The sequence below is a fragment of the Salmo salar genome, chromosome 13 (genome assembly GCF_965601325.2).
Source record: "Salmo salar chromosome 13, fSalSal1, whole genome shotgun sequence".
Classification (NCBI taxonomy): domain Eukaryota; kingdom Metazoa; phylum Chordata; class Actinopteri; order Salmoniformes; family Salmonidae; genus Salmo; species Salmo salar.
This window is the reverse complement of record NC_138303.1, coordinates 36277441-36298990: the sequence shown is the minus strand read 5'-3', so window position 1 is coordinate 36298990 and position 21550 is coordinate 36277441. Positions and strand designations below refer to the sequence as shown.

At 43.3% G+C, this 21550-nt stretch overlaps 3 protein-coding genes across 6 annotated transcripts; 1 reads left to right on the top strand and 2 right to left on the bottom strand.

The window, feature by feature from the left end:
- Positions 1 to 1239: 1239 nt before the first annotated feature.
- Positions 1240 to 10300, bottom strand: LOC106567275 (NEDD8-activating enzyme E1 catalytic subunit). Of its 4 annotated transcripts, XM_014136382.3 has the most exons (18): positions 10266 to 10300; positions 9751 to 9802; positions 9616 to 9654; positions 8995 to 9115; positions 8831 to 8911; positions 8637 to 8719; positions 8355 to 8435; positions 8178 to 8221; positions 8020 to 8084; positions 7789 to 7944; positions 7502 to 7604; positions 7194 to 7307; positions 6875 to 6928; positions 2488 to 2524; positions 2296 to 2377; positions 2023 to 2123; positions 1765 to 1883; positions 1240 to 1660 (listed from the first exon to the last, which is right to left on the bottom strand). In XM_014136382.3, exons 2-18 carry the CDS (start codon positions 9768 to 9770, stop codon positions 1572 to 1574), a joined length of 1389 nt encoding a protein of 462 aa, XP_013991857.1. In that variant the 5' UTR covers positions 9771 to 9802; positions 10266 to 10300; the 3' UTR covers positions 1240 to 1571. The 4 variants fall into 4 exon arrangements, with proteins under 4 accessions (XP_013991857.1, XP_013991858.1, XP_013991855.1 ...); XM_014136383.3 differs by lacking the exon at positions 10266 to 10300 and having other exon boundaries at positions 9584 to 9654; positions 9751 to 10032; XM_014136380.3 differs by lacking the exon at positions 10266 to 10300 and having other exon boundaries at positions 9751 to 10023.
- A 1130-nt stretch (positions 10301 to 11430) lies between these two features.
- LOC106567276 (PRA1 family protein 3) lies at positions 11431 to 15046 on the top strand. Its single transcript, XM_014136385.3, has 3 exons — positions 11431 to 11719; positions 12512 to 12729; positions 13557 to 15046. The coding sequence occupies exons 1-3, from the start codon at positions 11541 to 11543 to the stop codon at positions 13733 to 13735; spliced, it is 576 nt and encodes a 191-aa protein (XP_013991860.1). The 5' UTR covers positions 11431 to 11540; the 3' UTR covers positions 13736 to 15046.
- Positions 15047 to 15098: 52 nt separating this feature from the next.
- On the bottom strand, positions 15099 to 21098 carry lmod3 (leiomodin 3 (fetal)). The gene is made up of 3 exons (XM_014136378.3): positions 20514 to 21098; positions 18669 to 20381; positions 15099 to 15694 (listed from the first exon to the last, which is right to left on the bottom strand). Exons 1-3 carry the CDS (start codon positions 20964 to 20966, stop codon positions 15641 to 15643), a joined length of 2220 nt encoding a protein of 739 aa, XP_013991853.3. The 5' UTR covers positions 20967 to 21098; the 3' UTR covers positions 15099 to 15640.
- Positions 21099 to 21550: the final 452 nt, after the last annotated feature.

Below are 21550 nucleotides of genomic sequence, written 5' to 3'. Positions count from 1 at the left end.
TTTCGGAGGTCCTGGCTGATTTCCCCATGATATCAAGCAAAGAGGCACTGAGTTTGAAGGTACACCTCCAATTGACTCAAATGATGTCAATTAGCCTATCAGAAGCTTCTTAAGCCATGACATCATTTTCTGGAATTATAAAGCTAAATATTTTTTGCTCATATGATTTGGAAAACAAAATCATCAGTAGGCAGCACCATACGTGAGTGAGTAAACTGATATATGACTAAGGAGTTAATAAGGGTAATTTTTCCATAGACAGGAATTTACCACTCAATGGTTGCAGGATCTTTTCTATTGAAATTCATGGTGGAAAGCTCATTTATATCTTTGTGATATGAATACCAAGTATGTCTACTTCAGGCAGCACAATTTAATAGGTAAACTGCAGGGTAATGTAAAAGTACTATTTTTTAAAGATCCAATACGTAATACTGCACACTTATCATAATTAGGTTTTAGTCCAGAAATGCCATCTAGAACTTCAATGAGACATTGCTGGGATCTAGCTTGCGGACATAATATATAACTTTTTTTTAAGCCTTTGATTTCTAATCCTCTAATGTTGTTATTTGATCTGATTTTAATAGCCAGCATTTCGATGGCCATACAAATTGATATGGTGACAGTGGACACCCTTGTTGAACTCATCTTGACAATTCAAAACTCTGAGAAGTAGCCACTATTTACTATTTTACACCTGGGGATGCTATACATTACTTTCACCCATTTTATAAGAAAATCAGATATTTTTTTTTTAATCCAGTCTTTTATAAATAAAATCCAGTCTTACTTTATCGAAGGCCTTTTCAAAATCCGCTATAAATACCAGGCCTGGCTTCTTACATGTTTTATGAAGTTGTATTATTTCTAGTAGTAGTTGTATATTATATTTAGGCACCTTTTTCCAAACTCCAAGCAGGCTATCATGTGCCTTTTACAAAGGAGTGGCTTCCGTCTGAACACTAAAATGTTAGTCCGTAATTGTAACATGGTGTTTGTATGTTCACAGATGAAATTTCACGTTTCTGTTTCACACATGGCTTTTCTTACGATCCTAACAATTTACGGATGGATTTTCTTACAATCCTAACAATACGTACGCTCAACCTTTTGGCAGGTATGTCGCTCCATACAAGGTCCCCTGATAGCACCGACTGTAATAAAAATGGTATCTAGTGGTGTTAGTTGTATAGCGCCATCTAGTGCACAGACTAAGGAAACCCACTTTGCACCAACTTTCATTAACAAAACACTTTATTGCAGCACAGCTGTCATTATTATTACATAAGGAGAAACTACTGTTATTTTGAGTGGGGGAAAGAAGACAACCATTTGGAGCAAACATTAAGAAGTAAAACACAATTGTTAAGGAAAACGTTCCGACTGATTACACTAATGATATAAAGTTGTTGACCTTCCACACTACCCGCCATAATGGGCCAATATGAGAGAAAATCGATCTTACATACATTATCAGTCTCAAATATATTAAAACAATACCACGCTGTATCACTTTCCCCAAAGGTTGTCAAATGTCTTGATAGATTCTGTATGTGTACTTTGACGGTTTAAGAGGTGAGTTTCAGCTTGAAGAGGACAGTCTGAGGTGTGGTGATATCTGCCACTGCTAGTTCCTGTCCATCAGACAATCCCAGTTCTGAAACAACACAACATGTACAAGATGGCCGAAACAAACACATAGGTTTATGTAGTCTACCATACACATACCATGCACATATTTGAAGAAAAAAAACATCTTACCTTTCAAGGTTTTGCAAAGGTTTGGTCTAGTTCTTTCTTCAATTGAAGCTACAGTCTGTAAATATAGTGTCTTATTTTTCCCTTCCAGGGTTGCTGTGATGGCTGGGGACTTCATTTGCCTGGAAAATATGAATGTTAACAATGCCAACTTCACAATTACACTTTTCAGTAACGATAAAAAAAACAGCCTCTCCTGTATGAAGACATGACAGACATCAATATCAGTCAGTCAATCTGGTTACTAGCAGATGTACTCACAGAGAGGCGTTCTCAGTCAGGTACTCCAAGACCTCCTGTAGCTTGGCAGAGGGTGGGAACTGTAGATCCTGGGGCACCTGGCTACAAGCTGAGCAGTTCTCCTGTCAGACAAAACAGCATGAAGACACAAAGTTGCTTCGGACATCACGCCACCCCCTTACAGCCTTGTGTCAATAGCACTGTCAGTAACATTGGTACAGTACTCCTTAATAAAATGGGCAAATATATATCCATTACAGATACTCATCTGGGTACTCCTGAGACATTACTAACCTTTCGCTCTGCCTCGAAGGTGTAGGTGTACAGTCCATCCACATCATTAAATACCAGATAATTATTCAGTGGAATATAAGCACTGCAAAGTCAGAGAAAAGTAATTTGAATTTGATACCTGGTATGAAACTGACCTTTTCTCTACAGTGAGTGCATCATGTGAAAACAGAATGATTAATTCACAGTACTAACCTTGAAGCCATTTTAAAAACTTCAGTGGAGCAGGCAGCTACAGAGCAACAAAAAAAAAGTTACTTCAAATGTACAAAAGTAGCTACTTGTAATCAAGTTAGAATCCATCAAGATAACCGTGGTTACATATCTAAGCTTCGTTTTATGTGAGTAATATGGATCACTCCAATATATTGGTATCACTCAGCGGCGGAGGGATACATCAGAGATGAGAATTTACAGATTTAATCCCGTGTACCTGTGTCACGGCTGGGGTCCGCCCCTATATATAGACCCCATGGCCACGACGCATGCTCGCTACATAATTTTAGAGGCGCCTCTAGCACCGCAGAGGATTGGAGTGATCCATATAGCTCACATAACCGTGGTTACATACATAACCGTTGTTATGTTTCACTATACTGGATCACTCCAATATATTGGTATACCTGTACCAGATTTAGTCAGTGCTAGAGGGACCTGGCCAGCCAGTGGCGAAATCCCAGCGCGGGACCGAGACACAGGGGCCGTCAATGTGGAAGCAGGGGTCCCGGCATAATGACTGGAACGAATTGCAAAAATCGCTGAAGTTGGAGACATATCTCCCTCACTAACTTTAAACATCAGCTATCTGAGCAGTTAACCGATCGCTGCAGCTGTACACAGCCCATCTGTAAATAGCCCACCCAACTACCTACCTCATCCCCATATCGTTTTTATTTACTTTTTTGCACACCAGTATTTCTACTTGCACATCATCATCTGCACATCTATCACTCCAGTGTTAATTTGCTAAATAGTAATTACTTCGCTACTATACGGCCTATTTATTAACTTACCTCCTCACGCCATTTGCACACACTGTATATTAGACTTTTTTTCTATTGTTATTGACTGTACGTTTGTTTATTCCATGTGTAACTCTGGGTTGTCGTTTGTCGCACTGCTTTGCCAGGTCGCAGTGGTAAATGAGAACTTGTTCTCAACTGGCCTACCTGGTTAAATAAAGGTGAATTAAAAAAAATAAAATAATAAAGTCCCCGGTATGGGAGGCGACGCCCAGGACCACTGAACCAACCGCAGAGGGAGGTGCCACATTTCCCCGATAGTATCTAGCAAAGGTGCAAGAGGAAGCCCAGCTGGCCGCAGCACAGATATCAGCGAGGGGCACTCCTCTCAGTAGAGCCCAGGACACAGCCACACCTCGTGTTGAATGTGCCACCACAGATCCCAACACCGGCCTGCCAGCAAGGCAGTATGCTGTCATAATCGTGTCCACGATCCTGTGAGAGCGCCTCTGCTTTGATAGCCCAGCCCGCAGGACTTTCTCACCATAGCAGACAAAGCGCTGGTCTGTTGTTCTCACTGACCGTGTCCGCACCACATAAGCAGCCAGTAACTGCACAGGGCACATCATGCCGGAGGGAGGGCCAGACTCCCCCACCACTGCTGGGGGGGGGGGGGGTCGTAAGCAGACAGGATAAAAGGGATGTTCACATGCCTGTCTGACAGAACCTTTGGGAGGAATGAAGGGTTGGGGCGGAGAGATATACTCCTCCCACCGGGGTCCATCCGGTAGCACTCAGAACTTACTGAAAGAGCATGGAGCTCACCCGCCCTCTTCATGGAAGTAATAGCTACCAAGAAAGCAACCTTCATAGAGAGGTGTTTCATTGAGGCAGACTCCAATGATTCGAAAGGCAGCTTTACCAAAGCTGCCAAGACCACATCCAGATCCCAGCTTGCCATTGAGTGGGTCCTAGCTGGACGCAGGCGACGAACCCCCTTCATAAACCTGGAGACCAAGGGATGGTGCCCCACTGGCCTGTCCATCCACCCCACATGGCAGGCAGATATAGCGGCCAAATACCCTCTCAGTGTAGAGACTGCCAAGCCCTATCCTTTCTGATGTCTCGATCCTGCGGATGGCACCCTTGTCCAGGAGTGAGGAGCTCTCCAGCCGCAGGGTTTTCTTCAGGGAGTTGGCCAACGTGGTGAAACGAAAGCCCCTAAAGGACGGGGGCTGGTACCGGAATTGGTACCCCTCGAGCATTGCGGACAACACACAAGGGGACTCCACACCCTCCTACCACTTTGCCCTTTGAGACCGAGAGAAGCGGCCGAGGAAGGGTGTGTCAGGGGTCCTGCCGGGGCCAGGCTTTCCTCTGGCGCCCCGAGTGCCTGGGTCACCCAGGCACGTCCCTATGGCGGTGACGGTTGACAGGTTGTTGCTCCACCACACACTGTGACCCTCCCCTCTGTCGTGCCTCAACACGAAGAGATTGGGCAGGAGGGGGGACCCCACCATCGTTCGGGTGCAGTTGGGTGGCGACGGTCCGTCTGCCTTAGACTCGGGGCTTGAAGAGGGGACATGAACCATCTCAGGGTCTCCCGGTCCCTAAGATCCTTATTGGTCTGCTCCAGAATGTCATCAACCCCTGGGCCAAACGTCAGCCCTGGGGTGATGGGGAGAGTGGCAAATGTGCTCTGGAGAGCAGCTGGCAGGCGGGATTAGGCCAGCCAGGGATGGCGCCGGGAGATAACCACCTGCGCCATGGTCCATCCGTTGGCCACATCCCTCTGGTGCAGGGAAAACAGGCGAGACACCTCCATCACTTCCTCTGTGCCCTCCTGCATCCGGGGCAACAGAGGCTGCAGGTAGGCCTGCAGCAGCATGCCGCGTTGGTCAAGAGAGCAGAGGGACCCATATGTGGCTTTCAAGTCTGCATCAAAGACTCTGGGGGGTCCCGGCTTCAGTCGCGGATTCTGCCGTATAATCTCCCGGTCCGGGAGGACCATGGTAGCTATCATGGTGTCCATGGTCAGGTACTCCCAGAGGTCGAGTGACACTGCGCCCGCAGCATAACTCCATGGTCCAGTCTCTGCTGTGAGTCGGAAGCACCCCCTGGCAGAGGCCCAGCTCTCCTGCAAGGCCTTGTGGAACTCAGCAGGGATGGGGACAGAGGGAGAGTCATCACTGTCCACCAGTTTGATGTCCAGTGCAGTGGCTACCCGAGTGAGTAGGCTCCTCATAGCCTCTCGAGCTGCTGGGGGCGCTGAAGCCCCGCTGCAGGCTTCTGATGGCCTGTCAGCCCCGCTCACAGTGGTGAACAGTGCTAGGCTGTTCCTGGGGGATGATGCAATCACTGGCCAACAGGGAACAGCTGTCGTCGCCATTGAAGCTATCAACCTCCTGACGCAGGGCATGCGCCCTCCGTTCCAAGGTGGTCCCAGCAGTCCGACTCCTGCCCCCATCCATGACTGGCAGTCCATCACTGCCTAGTAGAGGAAATAACAGCTCGCTGGCGCACCACTTGTCCCCAGCCGGAGCCCAAGCCTGGCCGACCCACTCGCGTATGGCCTCCAATCGTGCAGGCGTTCTGAGAACACCACACAAAACATACATCCAGTATGGCGCTCCACCGCTCTCTCAAACCCAGGTCAGTGCATAAACAAGGTATGTGGATCCCCAGGCGGTGCCACCATCACACCTGTCACAAAGGGAAGCGATAAGCTCAGCCAAGCCAACAAGGCCACAGAAGGGTCCGACGCCCTGGAGAGCTTATGTCGTGACCCACATGGAAGAATAGGAACTCAGTGAGGGATAAATTACCCAGTACCTCTGCAAAAAACAGGGAAGACCCATGTGGGAAAAGCAGGCAGACAAAACAAAAAAACAACCAGGTAATATATTTTTAATACAAAAATAATAATTATAATAATTTTAGTTTTACACCAACTGCAATATTACCTAGCCGGTTTAATATCCAAGCAGTAAAAACTCCATTAAGGAACTCCAAAGTTAATGTTGCAACGTAGTGGAAAGCCCACCATGATATTCTTACACTCTACAGGAGAAAGAACAAGAAAAAAAACCCTGCAGGGTAATTAGCAGAGAACCCACGTGAGCAGCATGTTAAAGCAATTCACAAAACACACATAGAACAAGCCAGTCGGCAAGTTGTGTAAGGTAAATTACAGTTTGTGGTAGCAAGAGCCATCGTACTAATGGAGGCACATGGAGTCGTAGTGTAACGCTAACGAAACACAAGTACGACAAACCACGGGTGGAAGACATAGATCAATCACACGCAGCGAGTGGAGCACTCAAGAGGAGGGGCTGGCCATGTGGCCAGCTGCTCCAGGCTGCAAACAGCCAGTGAGTATACTTCCACGCAAGATATTACACACTTACCAGTGACTTACCAAGCGAACTTCAGAAAGTTTGAACCTCAAACCATACGGACATCCGCTGAGAAAATGAAAGACAACATGCGTCACGGCCCAGCCGTGACACGGGTGTACACGGGAGTAAATCTGTAAATCCTCACCTCAGATATATCCCTCCGCCGCAGTGATACCAATATAGTGAAACATAACACAGTGACAGTCAGAAAGGGTTTCCTACCAGCTATTACAGCATTAGTTGACGCGACAGCAGGGATGATCCTCTTCACGACGCCTGAGGCAAAACCATGTGAAAAGATAACTAACCACAGTGTTCCCAGATTTTTACAACCAATACTTGTAAGTGGGGGTGTTCAGGTTAATACAATTTCAACTTAGAATTGTAATAGGCCTACATTGCTTTTTTTTTCTCATCCTCATTGAAAATGGAACAGAACCAAAATGTTGCTTGTACTATATAGTATCTATAGCCAAAAGCTGATATTGCATGAGTTTTACCATCCCTGCAAGACAGGTTGTTACAGTATGGGGCTCCTCACCTTGTGTAAGTCTGTATGTGACTCCTGTGATGCTGTAGTCAGCAGCTCTCTCATGGGCCCTCTGGAACACCCACTGGATGTGCTCAGGGTTATCCCCATCCAAACCAACACCCTCTGAGGGACAGACAAGAGCCTGTGTCATTATCTGTAATTATCTGTTATAATAGGTATTATGTTGATCTTAATGAGCGTTATGAAGGGATTATGGCCACCTAAGGGTACAGTGAGCAATACAACAATCATTTGTTGCCCTTTTTGATTGCAATCAAGAGGTGATAGAGAATGAGAAGTGTCATTCATAGGTGTACCTCCAAAAGGCTCGTCTTTGGGCCACTGTAGCATTCTGACATACTCAACGCAGTGCTCTGGCAACCGCGGCATAGACGCAATGGTGCACATGGGGAAATTAATCTAGGGACCAAAATAATACAACACATTAGGCTATAGAACACATACACCAAAGCAGTCACTTTATAAGTAACACAAAACAGCTGAAGTACACAAATCACTGTCCAACTTAACAAAGAAGTAGTGGGCTACTGAAGCAGTACACTAAAAATATTATATTTGGCAGGTCTGAGAGAAATTGTAGCACCTGTGGTGGGTAAAGCGCCAGAGTGCAGTCGATGCACGCGGTCATGCCAGGCAGAATGACCCGAGCATTGCCTTTGAAACCCTCCGTCCCTCCGTCAATGAGGGGGATGATAGAACTGGGGTCCAGAACACCATCCTTGTAGCTCAGAAGGGATATCTGTAAATGGGGTGATCTGACATTTTACATACACACAATCCACACAGCCTATAGTTCATATTAAGACATACATACCAGCATGCCATTCATCCAACGCCTGGCGATGATCGAATCTAATCCACAAACAATAATGTGGAATTCTACAAATACAATTTAAAAAAAGTGTGTCAGCACCATTGTTAAGTACAAATGTTTTTAGAAAACTCGATAAAGTTAACAAAGTTTGCACTTACGTCTGTAGAAAGATTCATCAAAGTCTTGTATTTTGTTGAAGTGTCTAAGCAGAATATGAAATAAGAAAAAGAATAGAACATACTTCTAGTACTTCACATGCTCAAGCTTAGTAATGCAGTCATTTGTACGGGGTAAGCCTACACTCCGGTATTCTACACGTCAGTTACAAAGGATACGGGACGACTTTACATCCAGGGATGCGATTATTGACAAAGTCAGCAGCCACATCTGCTTTTGGCCGTCCAACATCTTTGGGCCTAAACAAAGTATAGAGGTGAGCACTGACATCTGCTGATGTAAAAATGGCTTTATAAATACATTTGATTGATTGAGGTGTGTGTCGAAAAGTAAACTTTTAAAGACACTTTCACTTTGTTTCTTCTATCAAACGTGAACACAATAAGGTTGCTATTGATAGAGTAAGGGTCATGGGAGAAGGTGGGAAAGGCGAGCCAAACCTGAAAAGGAACTGCCTGTTGAGGTTGGAAATATCGATGGTATCCATGTCAACAACATGAATGTGACGAAATCCTGACAGAGCCTAGATCAGAACAAGGAAAAACCACACATTAAGATACTGAGATGAAATAGAACAAGATAACAAAACCCTTTCATGCATTTGCACCTGGAAGCTGGACATTCTCTCACATACCAGATTTTTGAGCAGCTCACATCCAAGTCCTCCAGCTCCAATGGCCAGGATTTTGCATGTCTCCAATAAGAACCCAAGGGACTGAAAGTAATATCAGAGTTGGTGTGGAGAATGCATCTCTCTATCCCCTAAATAAAAGGACATGTTATTATCTGATTCCTTACCTCAATGCTTGGCTCAAAGTCAGGATGAGTGAATGGGCCGGGTCTTTCCAGGAACTTCTTCACATGGTTCCATCGGCCATCCCAGTCTCCACTATCCCCATGTCCTCCATCTACAGCCATTCTGCACACAGAAAACAAGATGCTCTGCTGCACATATCAACCAGCAATCACTCAAACCTTTATCACAAGTGTGATGGCGAGTCAAAAATAGATGGCTATCTACGTAGATAAATATAGGTCTGTAGCATGTCAATTAACGTCAGGATGATTTCCCTAGAATAGCTAACGTTAATCAATCATTATATATGTGAAAATTCAGACAGAGGATGATGCTACTGCTAACTAACGTTAGCTACCAATCATATTAGCTAACTAGCTAGATACCATATTAGCTAAGGTAAACTGGTTTTCTTTGATGTTGAATTGGGCACACTTCGACTAGGCATGTTCATGTGCCTGGTTCTTAGAATTAGCTAGTTGTCTACTCGAATTAGGCCAATTTCCTGTGTGAAATTGTTGAATTAATGATCCACACTCCATGCTAACAAGCTAACTTGGTTAGCTAACTCACTAACTATGCAACTCAAACCTGCTGCCAGTTTCAAGCATTTCGTCACTAACTTCTCAGTCAGCTCCTCTATTTTCCTTCTTTTCTTCTCCCTAAAGAGGAGAGAATAAAAGAAGGTTCAATGCTTAACAGCAGCATAATGTCGATTCTGTCAGCTAGCGACAATAAATATCATTGTTTGTACTTACGGCTCCTCAGCATCCGCCATACTTTCAAGGTTCCATGTCCTCACTGGCTGTACTATATACTCACGAAAATCAAACCTGCGTTAGCATATGTGCACAAAGTTCACAGGGATTTGCAATGACTGTACATGAAGGATGTTCTGCGCATTATGTGCAGCACAGCGCAATTGTGATTTCCATCAACATTACTGCACTTGTCTTACTCCCGCGAGAAGCTAAACTGACAACAACAAGAACCCGAGCCGACTCAAAGATGTTCTATTATATTGACAAGATAGTCGAGTGACTGCTCTAACAATGGAAATACATGTCCTCAAAGATGGAAAGCAGGTAAGATCAGATGGGACCATTTAGGCTAACGAGAGGGCGGATACACGTGTGAAGAACAGGTACAAGTCCGATATAAAGTAGTTTCCCCCCCAAAGTTGCCGAAATACCACGCGCGTCCACTAATATCAGTGCATTTGTAACAACCTAACCAGGGGTGTAGTGATGACTGGAGAAGTAAGGATACTCACATTTTTCCAAACGCCCCACGAAGGAAAGGCGGTCCTGGTGGTTTACAAAACTAAAAGAGAAAAAGTGACATACACTCTGAATTACCTAAAATGATAAATCCCACATTGGTCTTTAACAGTCAGTCCAACCTGTACTGTGCAAGTAGGCTACAGTAATAGTAAGTCTACCATAGAAACAGATAAATGTTAAATTCACAGGTTTTAGAGTTTTCCTTATTTTTCCACTCTCAATGCCACACGTCAACAGAAGTGTAGTTAGCCTTTCTAATTACATTTCAATTGATTAGCAGTGTTTCTGTAGGGTATGCAAAGAAAATGGCTACTGGATTGATGCAAATATAATATCATAAAATCATAATATCATTCTGACAGGTAGGCTACTTTGTAGCTAGTTAACATTTAATTGAGAAGGTTTTTGGGAAAACCTTTCCATTTACCAGAATACGGTGAGGCCTATCATAAATATAGCTATTTTTTTCTATTCCTTAATTGTTTGAAACCTGAAGGTTTTACTTCATTATGAGGCTTGTCTTACCTTACTTGAAAGTAGACTATAGCCAAAATCCCTCCACATAATCGTGGAGGCAATTATTTTTTATAAAGACTTACTCATATGCTTTTCTCCTGTTCTATTGATTTTCTTTCACCTTTCTATCATTGTCTAGCAGCCAAAGTCATCGTAGTCATATTAGCAGCCCATGATAGTTGTTGCATATTTCAATCACCCCTCTTTCTACATTTCTGACGGATATTTCCATCTCTACCCATTTTAGAACGGCGTCTTACTGCAAATACAATTCTGGAACATTCACGCGAAGGTCTACAGCCGTCTGTACATGGCTGCGCCTAAAATGTTAAATAATATTTTATCTAAAATATAAACAACATTCTGATCTGTTCCATCAGCCTTATTAATTGAAATGGCGTATACCTACACTACACTACTTTGGTACGTATTAGTGCCCACGGGGAAAAAAGTGTCTACCCTACACTACACCACTGAACCTAACCATTACGAAACTTGTATTAGAGATTATATTATAATAAGCCTCACATTTTGGTTGACCAAATGTGACACTCGTATTAACCTCCATTAAAAAAAAACATCCCCAATTCGTGGTCTTATTTTCGTTAACAGATTTGTGGCGAAGTAAACCCTCTCGCTTCGCCTCTCCCTCTCTGCAGGAGCCCATCCTATAAATTACTTTGGTAGCTGGTCTCTGGTATTACTGTTCAGCTGATCTGTTAAAACCTATCCGAGCACTGAACTCGGAGATGGCAAAAATGGAGCTTGCACCGCTCAGACCATGGGACGACTTCTTCCCAGGAGCTGATCGTTTTGCTAAACCCGATTTCGGAGATTTAGCTAAATGGAACAACAGGGTGATCAGCAACTTGTTATACTATCAGACCAATTACTTCGCAGTGGCCATCGTGGTTTTCCTGGTCGTGGGGTAAGTCAGCATGACAGCGCGAGCTTGCTAGCATTTTCCACCCAGCTGCTAGCTATCTTATTTGATTTGTCTGCAGTCCGATTCACACCAAGTCATGGCTACGTAATTGTCATGCACGGACATTTTATTTATAACAGTGAGCAAGATTTCCCTATCTTTTCATATTCTCCTCACAACTGCAACGACGAAATAAGAGATGCAGTCATCATCATGTGATGGAATGGTGTGGTACTAGCTGGCCTGCTAAAAACAAATTTAGCTATTTGCTCCACTTTTCCTGATTCAGCTGCCTGCAACTGTGAACGGTGAACATAATTACTAACGTTAGGTGGTTTAGGCCTGCTTGTAACCAATTTATCTACAAATTGTCATTTTAGTACCTTTTATATTTTGAAATAACCATCTGACAGATGAGTTTCCAATGTTTTCTAAATATATTTTTATAATAGTTTCTTCAGCCTATTTAACACATGAATGCTAAAAGTTGTCCAAGCAGTTGGATCCTTATCTCAGCCACACACTGCATGTACAATGAAGTGTACTGATAATACTCGAGGAACAGTTTTGTATGTGTCCTAATTGCTCAATTGCAGCTACGATAGTTTGAAAACTCTGAGGTTATTTTTGAACATGGCAAAAAAAGGAAAGGTGTTGCTCTTATTCCAGCCACCAGGTTATGCTGTTTGTTGCTTTTATTGTGTTTTACAGATGCCCAATTAATTGTTTTGCATTGTCATACAGAATTTGAGTGGATGTAGATGTTTTGTGTAACGGTGTTTCCCATCTGTGTAGATTTCTGAACCCTCTTGGCATGTTTCTGGGCGGGGCAGTGGTTTCTCTGGTCTTCATGGTTTCGGTGTGGGCGGGAGAGAACAAGAATTTCATCAAGAACTTCAAGAAGAAAAACCCCACCCTGTTTGTCATTGCTGTCATGGGAACGAGCTACTTCCTGCTGTCACTATGTGGTGGAGTGATGGTCTTCATCTTTGGAATTACTTTTCCCTTGCTATGTGAGTCTCAGTATATTCCACACTCTTGGGGACAGTTTCTTGGACACAGAGGCTTTATCTGTGTCTGAAGAATCTGACCCTTAATGTTTGATTTTTGTTAGTCACACAATGCACACAGTAACTAGCATATAGATTTAGTGTAGCTTTCAGGCCTTTTTCCAGTGGCAACCTCCATTGGAATATGGTGCAAGCGTGGCAGATTAGTCACAGGAGGAGGAGCAAACTGTTTTTTTAACCACTCTCATTCTGACTCATTGTATGGGTTCAGTATGGGGAATGTGTGTGGTTCTCCACCTTAAGAAAACGTTTTTCCCCTTCAGTTAAACTTTAAAGAACATTGTTTTGGAAATAAATAGTCTAGACTAACTGCTGGATTCTGAAATGCACATTACAGAACACAATGTTTAGGGCAATTGGTGGTTCTGAGAAAAGGGGTGCAGGCAACAGCTGCCACATTGTGGTGGGGATCAGGAGGCAGTCAGTCAGTGACGGAGCCCTTCCCAAGAGGGCTGTCCTGTGGCTGCCTGCGTGTGTTGACTGGTTGCTATGTACTGTCTGTACAATACTCGACTACATTTACTGGCTTACATCATGCAGTCAGCATCTCTGACGAGGGGAGTAAAGAGGCCTCTCCTTAACCGTACGTGTGCATTGTATTTCATCACATATACCTGGAAACTAATTAACCTTCTCGGTTGAAGCTGCATAATTTTAGATTAAGGCACACACGTCATGTTTCCATGGGCCAGAATAGGAAAATGCTATCTCCATGGAGAGTAGCGCATCGTGAGCGGGTAGGAAACTAATCCAGCCTTTCTTCCCTGTAGTGATCCTGGTCCATGCGTCTCTGAGGCTGCGCAACATGAAGAACAGGCTGGAGAATAAGATTGAGGGAGTGGGCATGAAGAAGTCCCCAATGGGCATCATCCTGGATCTACTAGACCAACAGGAGGAGAAGATCAACAAGATCCAGGACTTCCTGGAGTCTAAGCTAAACAAGGAGTGAGGGGAGAGAGCAAAAATGGCACCCTCATTCAATTCAACATGGTTTGCTTTTTCCTTTAACACTAAAATCAAGTGTTGATTTTTACCCCGCATAATGTCAGTGCTGTCACATTCCCTTCATTTGTCATTCTCACTCCATTTTGTTATATTGAATGAACACTTTTTTTATACATTTTGTGTCAAAGTACCTGATTTCTTTAGAGCATTTCAGAAAGATTTGTACAGTCCTGTATGGATCATATGTTGGGGGGGGGAAGGCACTCGGCACAATGAAATGAGGCATGAGTGTTTCTGTATATTTGCCCAATAATGTTCAAAGGAACACAATACACATGTTGTCATTATGTAATTGCAATATATATATAAAGCTGCATGCCAGAATGCAATAACTATTGCACGTTAAAACAATTGTGTTCAGTAGCATAGCTTCTTGATTTATTATCTAAAAAAAGCAAATAATTTAATCAGAATCAATTTATTTGCTACCTCAAAAGATAAACAACTCTATTTCCTCTCCTAATGCTGAACTAGTGTCACTGGGCTCCCCTTCTATTCACTGGACCAGTGACTGAATATTAACAAGTAGCAATAATATCCCTCTTGTTACTTCAGACCCTGTGGGTTGGGCTTGAGATGAACATTTTCAGCTCATGGCTATGCAATATGGGAAAATGAATGGCAAATGCAGCTCTATTAATTCAAGTAATCATGGTGTATATGTTTACTTTGCGCTTTCATGTGTCATTGAATCTTCTCTACTTGTGTATTCAGCAGAAAACAAATGTTTGCATTATAAAAAACAGTGTAAGGCACCAAAGTATTGCTGGATAAAGAATCAATGCATGAATGTTACCTCTGTACTATTAAATATCACACCCATTATGAATGCTTGATTGTGCATTGGGGTTATGATTATTTCCCCTCAGTAGCAGATGATCTGAGATTTTATTCTAAATCCACCATAATAAATAGCCTATCCAATTCCAGGGATCACCATTAGTAATAGATGAAAATTATGACATTTATTTTATGAAGATTTTATGAGCTATTTGTGTTGTTTAGGACTGACACAGATGCAGTCTTCCAAAGAACTAAGGAGAATCACAGTTTGTATCGGACATAGCCAAATAGCTTTTAGGAAAAAGGAGTGCATGCTAATACTATGGTTACAGTTTCACAGACGAGTTCAGAGAAGGTTCTATTATAAGGATGTTATAACTGCTTTTTTTGTGTATGAGTAGTGATAACATAACTACAGAATTGGAAGCAGAGCACTGTGTTCCACCATAACAATAAAACTTAATTTAAGGAATCCAAATAGTCTTGTAACTATGTTAATGAAGGAACCATTGAAATATTAGACATTTTGATTGTACACTGATTTTTAATGTCAACACTCGTTAGAATTATGACTTAAGATGGACTGTTCCGTGAAACAAAGAAGTCTGATTTGAAATATAGCTTCTGAACCACTGGCGTACAGTGTTTCACACAAAGACAAATCCTATACTCTATATTCTGGGGTTCAGCTGTTTGCCATTGCAAAGCGGACAGCAGACACCAGAGTGGTTTTGAAAATCTATAGATGAAAGACCTGTCATCAGTAGATGATGCATTATGGATTTGCCCACACTCATTTGGGAGTGTTCAAAGTAAATACATTTTACACAAACAAACATAATTATTAATTGAGACTACTTATACTATGCACATTGTATGGGGCATTTTCCAGCTGTAGACTCATATCCAAATACCATACTAGTTCTTCCAAGCCTCAAGGAACAAAAGGTGTTCTGCCTGAACAGGAGTACTGAGGCAAACTAGTGTTACAAGTGCAAGCAGATTATTGTTAATGAAGAGATTAAACATGTTAAACAAACACAGAAATAAAGGTATTGTAGATTCCTCAGAGATTGAAGAGACTGGTTTCTCTTGATTCCAATTCTTTGGGGAGTGGCACCTGTAGGAGTAATACATTACACAAACATAAACAGCTGTGAGAAAGATTTGATTGGCAGTAGAGGATACACACAGGTATAAGGGATGGATGGAAATGTACAGAATAGCTACCTGGAAGGAAATGGGGGAGGGTCCTGCTTTTAAAATTTCAGTCAAGGCGAGGGTTTGGTATTTTTTTTACATCTAGTCCAGGGGCGAGTTATGTAATTTGTAATTGATTAAATGTATATATTTCTCAGTGTTTTAGAATTAGTTGCTTATTAGGCTATATATCGATGTGTTACCGATGCCGCCCCTCATCTCTGATTCTCTGCTGGGCGCGCAATATCAATTTCCGCCTATAGGCTATTTAGTGCATTCTCAATCAAATGATCCATAGCCTATAGAAGCACAGAGCACCGTTACATCCCTAAGATAGCTGCTGGGGTGGTGTAAATACAACTAGGCTGCATTACACATTGCAATGGATATTCCAACCCTGAGCCCTGGCCTGCTCTGATCTTGCTGATCAAAAATGTTTTTGTGTGCTGCCTAACCAATGGCTGCGCTGTGTAGGTCTACGGTGGCAGTTCAGGAGGATAGTCAAAGGCTTCTTCCTAAAGTAATTTTTGATTAGAGATAATCCCAAAAATGTACTTCCTTGTGCGCAAATTTGTTCCCTCTGTTGCATTGTTCCCCATGCTGCTATTGGACCAGGTCTCTCTTGGAAAAGAGATGTATAAATGAAGATTAAAAAAATAAAATAAAAGACTAGCCTATGTTCTGTTCAGTTTGAAAAGGAGTGTTAAGATGATTGATTTTGTAATTGATTTGATCAAAAACAATGTTTCTTGCCCGTGATGTATTTATCAGAGTTATTGACCTCCCAATAAGCCAGATTCAAGTAACTTGCATTGTGGTGCTGAAACTTGAAGCATCAGCAGCGGCAAAATCAATTAGAAATGGACAGCTCATGGTGCTGAATGTAGGCATAATTCATTTCATTGTAATTAGACTTTAGTAACCACAAGAAGGGTTTGTGTTGGAGCCTATTTCTTCCTATTTAAAAAACAAAAGGTAGGCCTACCTGTTTGATAGACGAAATTAGGCAATAGGCTGCTATGTCCATAGATTTGTAGATCAATTCTTCCACCCACCATGCACTCTTTAAATAGACTACCTCCATGTCAGTGAAGGGCAGTTCAGTCAAAACCAAGACTTGAATTGAGAGGGTATGAGAAGGTATGACATAGGCTTACCGTTTATTAAAGAAAATGGAAAAAGTACAGGTATAACCCTTGTTAGCTTAAGATTTTGAAGAAAAAACGGATCTGATTATATAGTGATCTATAACAGTGCTGTGAAATACCCTGTAAAGATGTGACTCAAATGCATATGGGGATATCATTGTTTAGCTTCTTTGACATTCAGAAGCAGACTTTGCTTGGGAAGTAATCTAATTCTGTTGCTATCAATTGATTAAGCAATTCCCTTTCTGTACAATAGAAGATGTTTAAATCCAGACATTTGTGACCTTCTCTCGTTGGGTTAAGCCACAGAAAAATAGTAGCCAGCAGTTAAAGCTTAAATGTTTCTGCGTCGGTAGACCTACTCTGTCTGGGGTGGAAAGATAGGACTACTCTGTATGTTGTGGAAAGGTAGGCCTACTCTGTCTGGGGTGGAAAGGTAGGTCTACTCTGTCTGGGGTGGAAAGGTAGACCTACTCTGTCTGGGGTGGAAAGGTAGGTCTACTCTGTCTGGGGTGGAAAGGTAGGACTACTCTGTCTGGGGTGGAAAGGTAGGCCTACTCTGTCTGGGGTGGAAAGGTAGGTCTACTCTGTCTGGGGTGGAAAGGTAGGCCTACTCTGTCTGGGGTGGAAAGGTAGGACTACTCTGTCTGGGGTGGAAAGGTAGGCCTACTCTGTCTGGGGTGGAAAGGTAGATCTACTCTGTCTGGGGTGGAAAGGTAGGTCTACTCTGGGGTGGAAAGGTAGGACTACTCTGTCTGGGGTGGAAAGGTAGGACTACTCTGTCTGGGGTGGAAAGGTAGGACTACTCTGTCTGGGGTGGAAAGGTAGGACCTAGTCTGTCTGGGGTGGAAAGGTAGGACCTACTCTGTCTGGGGTGGAAAGGTAGGTCTAACTTTTGAAAGTACCATTCTCAGATTCCTAATGATGTCTCAGATTAAATGATTTGCAAACAGGGACAGTTTCGTTCCAAACAAGACACACTGTGGCATTGGGGAAGTAAAGTATGATCAGATGAACACATAGGCCTATCTCCCTGTCCATTCTTAGCCTGTCATTTGTGTAGTATTAAAAAAGATTCTGATAATATGTAAAATTACGTAGAATTGCAGGAAATGTTTAAAAAAGGAAACATTTTCTCGAACCTGCAAATACGATGATAGATTCATGCAATACTTTTACTATAAAGGTTATCTTCCACGCCTACTCTTGTGCGGCCACAGTGGACTATCAACCCACAACCTTCTGGCTCTCAGCCCTGTGCATGATAAAAATTCAGACATTTCCATGTAATGTTTACTGGAATAAGGCTAAGGCTCTGGTGGACATGTTCTCTGCTATCCACTTTGTTTTAATTATTATTTGGGGTATAAGGGAGGGTCACTTCTTTTATTTTTTAAGCGTTCAGGGAGGGTTTAGGTCAGAAGGGAGGGCCAAACATTTCAGAAGGTCCGATTTTCTCCATGTAACCCCGTATTATAATTAACGTTCACTCCCTTACATCATTTTAATTTCACACTAATCTAGTCTACATATTTGCTAGTGCATGTCTAATATGGGTTAAAGCTAACAAGCTTGATTATACGGTATGTGCTCTCCAGTTCAAGGTAGTTCCACAATGCATCTTAAAAAAAATCCACCAACTTCTGACATCTAACTAAACAATGTGATTGCTGGTAAAATAAAGTTAGCTAAAAATATGACTGTAAGTGACCTTGTGCTAATTTGAGAATCATCAGTTGTACTCACAGCTTTGAGATAGGCCACGTTGCTCTTTTTGATCTCATTAAGAAGTTCATCGCGGGGCGTCACATCCACCTTGGCCGGCTGCCGCCTCCGAGGGACAGGCTTCAGTGTCTTCATCACATCTTTCAGAGTGGCCTTCAGTTCTACCATCTCATCAACGCCTGTGTCCCTCGTTTTTCCTGATGTCTTCCTGAGCTGGACATTCAGCCTCTCTGCTCTCCTGTCCTCCCTAAGGTCAATGTCCAGGAAAGGGTCACGCTTTTTGGGGGTCCTCTTCAGCTGGATGTCCTTCAGAAGGTTACCAGAGGAGTCCGTGCAGGGGGGTTGTTGTGGAATGGGGTTGCATTGCATGTGTTTAAGCTGCTTGTGTTGATACTGTGGAGAAGTGTTCTGCTGCTTTTGCGGCTGCTGTAGAGGACTGTTCTGCTGGAATCTGGAGGAGGGCTCTGGTTTGGGTTCCATGGGACCCTGGGGACCCTTGGGAAGCTGCGGCATGAGGGCCGCGATTTCGGGAGGGACATAGCCCAGCATCGCTAGCAGCCCTGGGGGCAAGTTCAGAGCCCGTTCGTACATCTCAAACACCTCCTTCTGCTGCTGCTGCTGCTGCTTGCTCTGCTCCTCGTTCCTCTGCTGTCTCTGGCGGTCCAGGTTCCTTGTCAGCAGGTTGGTTACCACCATTCTGGGGCCCGCCTGCTCAAAGTGGTAGCCCATCTTCAGGAGGGTGTTGTTGGCCTTGAGCAGGCGTGACACCTCCATCTCTGCGTGGTGGCCCAGCATGTGTCTCTGGTTGTGGAAGCGGAGCTCAGTGAGCGTCTCGTTGAACTGTAGGCAGCGGATAATGGCGATGATGCCTTTCCCTGTTATGAAGTTAGACTCTATGTTCAGTGTGGTGATGCTACGGTTCTCTCTCAGCATGTTGGCCAGGTAGAAGGCAATGTTTTCGTCTGCGCCGGTGTTGGCTATGCTGAAGGTCTTGACGTGTTTGTTTTTCTTCAAGGCATCGACGTATTCTATTAGCATTTCTTTGGGAATGTTTTCTATGTTATTCAGGTTTACGTCTGTGATAGCGGGGTTGTTGTTGCGGATCTTATCCAGAGTGGTGTCCAGGTTTGTCTCATTCCCTGAGGGTCTTGATGTCTTCTTGGCCCCACCAAGGCCACCAAGGCCCCCACCAAGGGCCAGCTTTGGAATATTTAGTTTGTTAATTACCCTCACCTCTTTCTCTGGAACAAAACAGGCCCTCTTCTCCTCTGGAGTCATCTCTATTTCTTCAGGAGCGGGAGCGTCTGTGGTGTCATTATTTACTTTCTCAGGTATTTGTGATGTGCTCTTTTGCTCTGTTCTCTCAATCTCTTTATTTTCTTTCATGTCTGCGAACTCTGGTGGGGGTTGCAGAGGACTGGTAGTGTTTACAGTGTTAGTGCTGTTATCATCCGATGACTGTTTTAGATGCTCATTCACTGGGTGTTCATGTTTTTCTATGACCCTTTCATCTTTTACGGGTATGTCCTTTTTTTCCTGTTCCTCTTTCTCCTTCTTCACATCCTCTTCCTCCTCCTCCTCCTCCTCCCCCACAGTCATTACCTCTATAATTTCCTCTATCACTTCCTCTCCTTCAACACCGTCTGTAGCTTCGATGACTTCTTCTACCACCTCATACACAATCTCCAAGTCTTCAGCGATTTCTTTCTTTTCAGTATCCTCTTCCATAGTTTTCTGATGAAGACAAGTAGTACAATCATTTAATAAACGTAGCTTTGTAGAACATACAATGGCATACTGTATGATGTATGATATATTGAAGACTATAGGCACAATATATTGACCATTGATTATGTAGTCTCTTACCTTACTGGGCAGTAGAGTGACGGGGACCCTCTCCTCCTCCAGCATGCGTTTGGACTCCTTCTCCCAGTACAGATAATCCACGAGGCCCCTGTGGTCAAACAAACCTGTGGGCACTTTCTCTGTCTGGCTCTTCTGCCTCTGACCCACAGGTACCCTCTCATCCGGGGCTATAACGTCCATCTCTTTCTGGAGCTCTTTGAGCTCCTCAGGAGACAATTTTGCCAGGATATCATCTTCATCAATGTCTTCTTCATCATCAGAGTCGGTGGATGGCTTCTCTTTCTTCTGGTCCTTCTGTCTCTGACCAAGCGGTACTCTCTCGTCTGGCGCTAAAACATCCATCTCTTTCTGGAGTTCTTTAAGCTCCTCGGGAGACAAGCTGGCTAGGATATCATCTTCATCAATGTCTTCCTCATGTATGTCCTCCATGTCCTGGTCCCTTTGGCTGGACATATTTGAATAGTATTTGTCTTAAGAGTTTATTTTCAACCTAAAGGGTAAAAAGTATATCCACGATGACTACACAGTTCTAGAGCTGAGTGGACAGTGCTATTGGCTCTGTCTCTAGGTGGTAAATGGTCTGCTCACACCCTAGGCAAAGTCTAAAATTAAACACATAGGACCTCATGGAAGATATTTATGGTGCAGGAGGGCCAGGAGAGACATACTAACATGTTCTTTTTTCAGTAGCTTGAGTCAGATGGACAGGCTGTATGATCTTTCAGTATGGCAGTTGATTGGGAGACAGGAAAAGGGGGAGATCGACAGGAACAGGTGGACAGTTTTTTTACAGGCCTGGGAAGGATTCCACGGTCCATTACGCACAGGGCTCCGCCCAATCCCCCAGAGCTTCCAGGAAAGTGTAATAATATCTCCCTGAAGTGGTGCACAACAACTGACAGCTGATGTAAAACCAGAAGAGATCAGATTTTGTGTATGGGGTCACTACACTCACTTGGAATGTAAAAAAAAAAGAATAATAATGTTTTATTGTCACATACACCAGATAGGTGCAGTGCAATGTGTTTGTTGTTTTA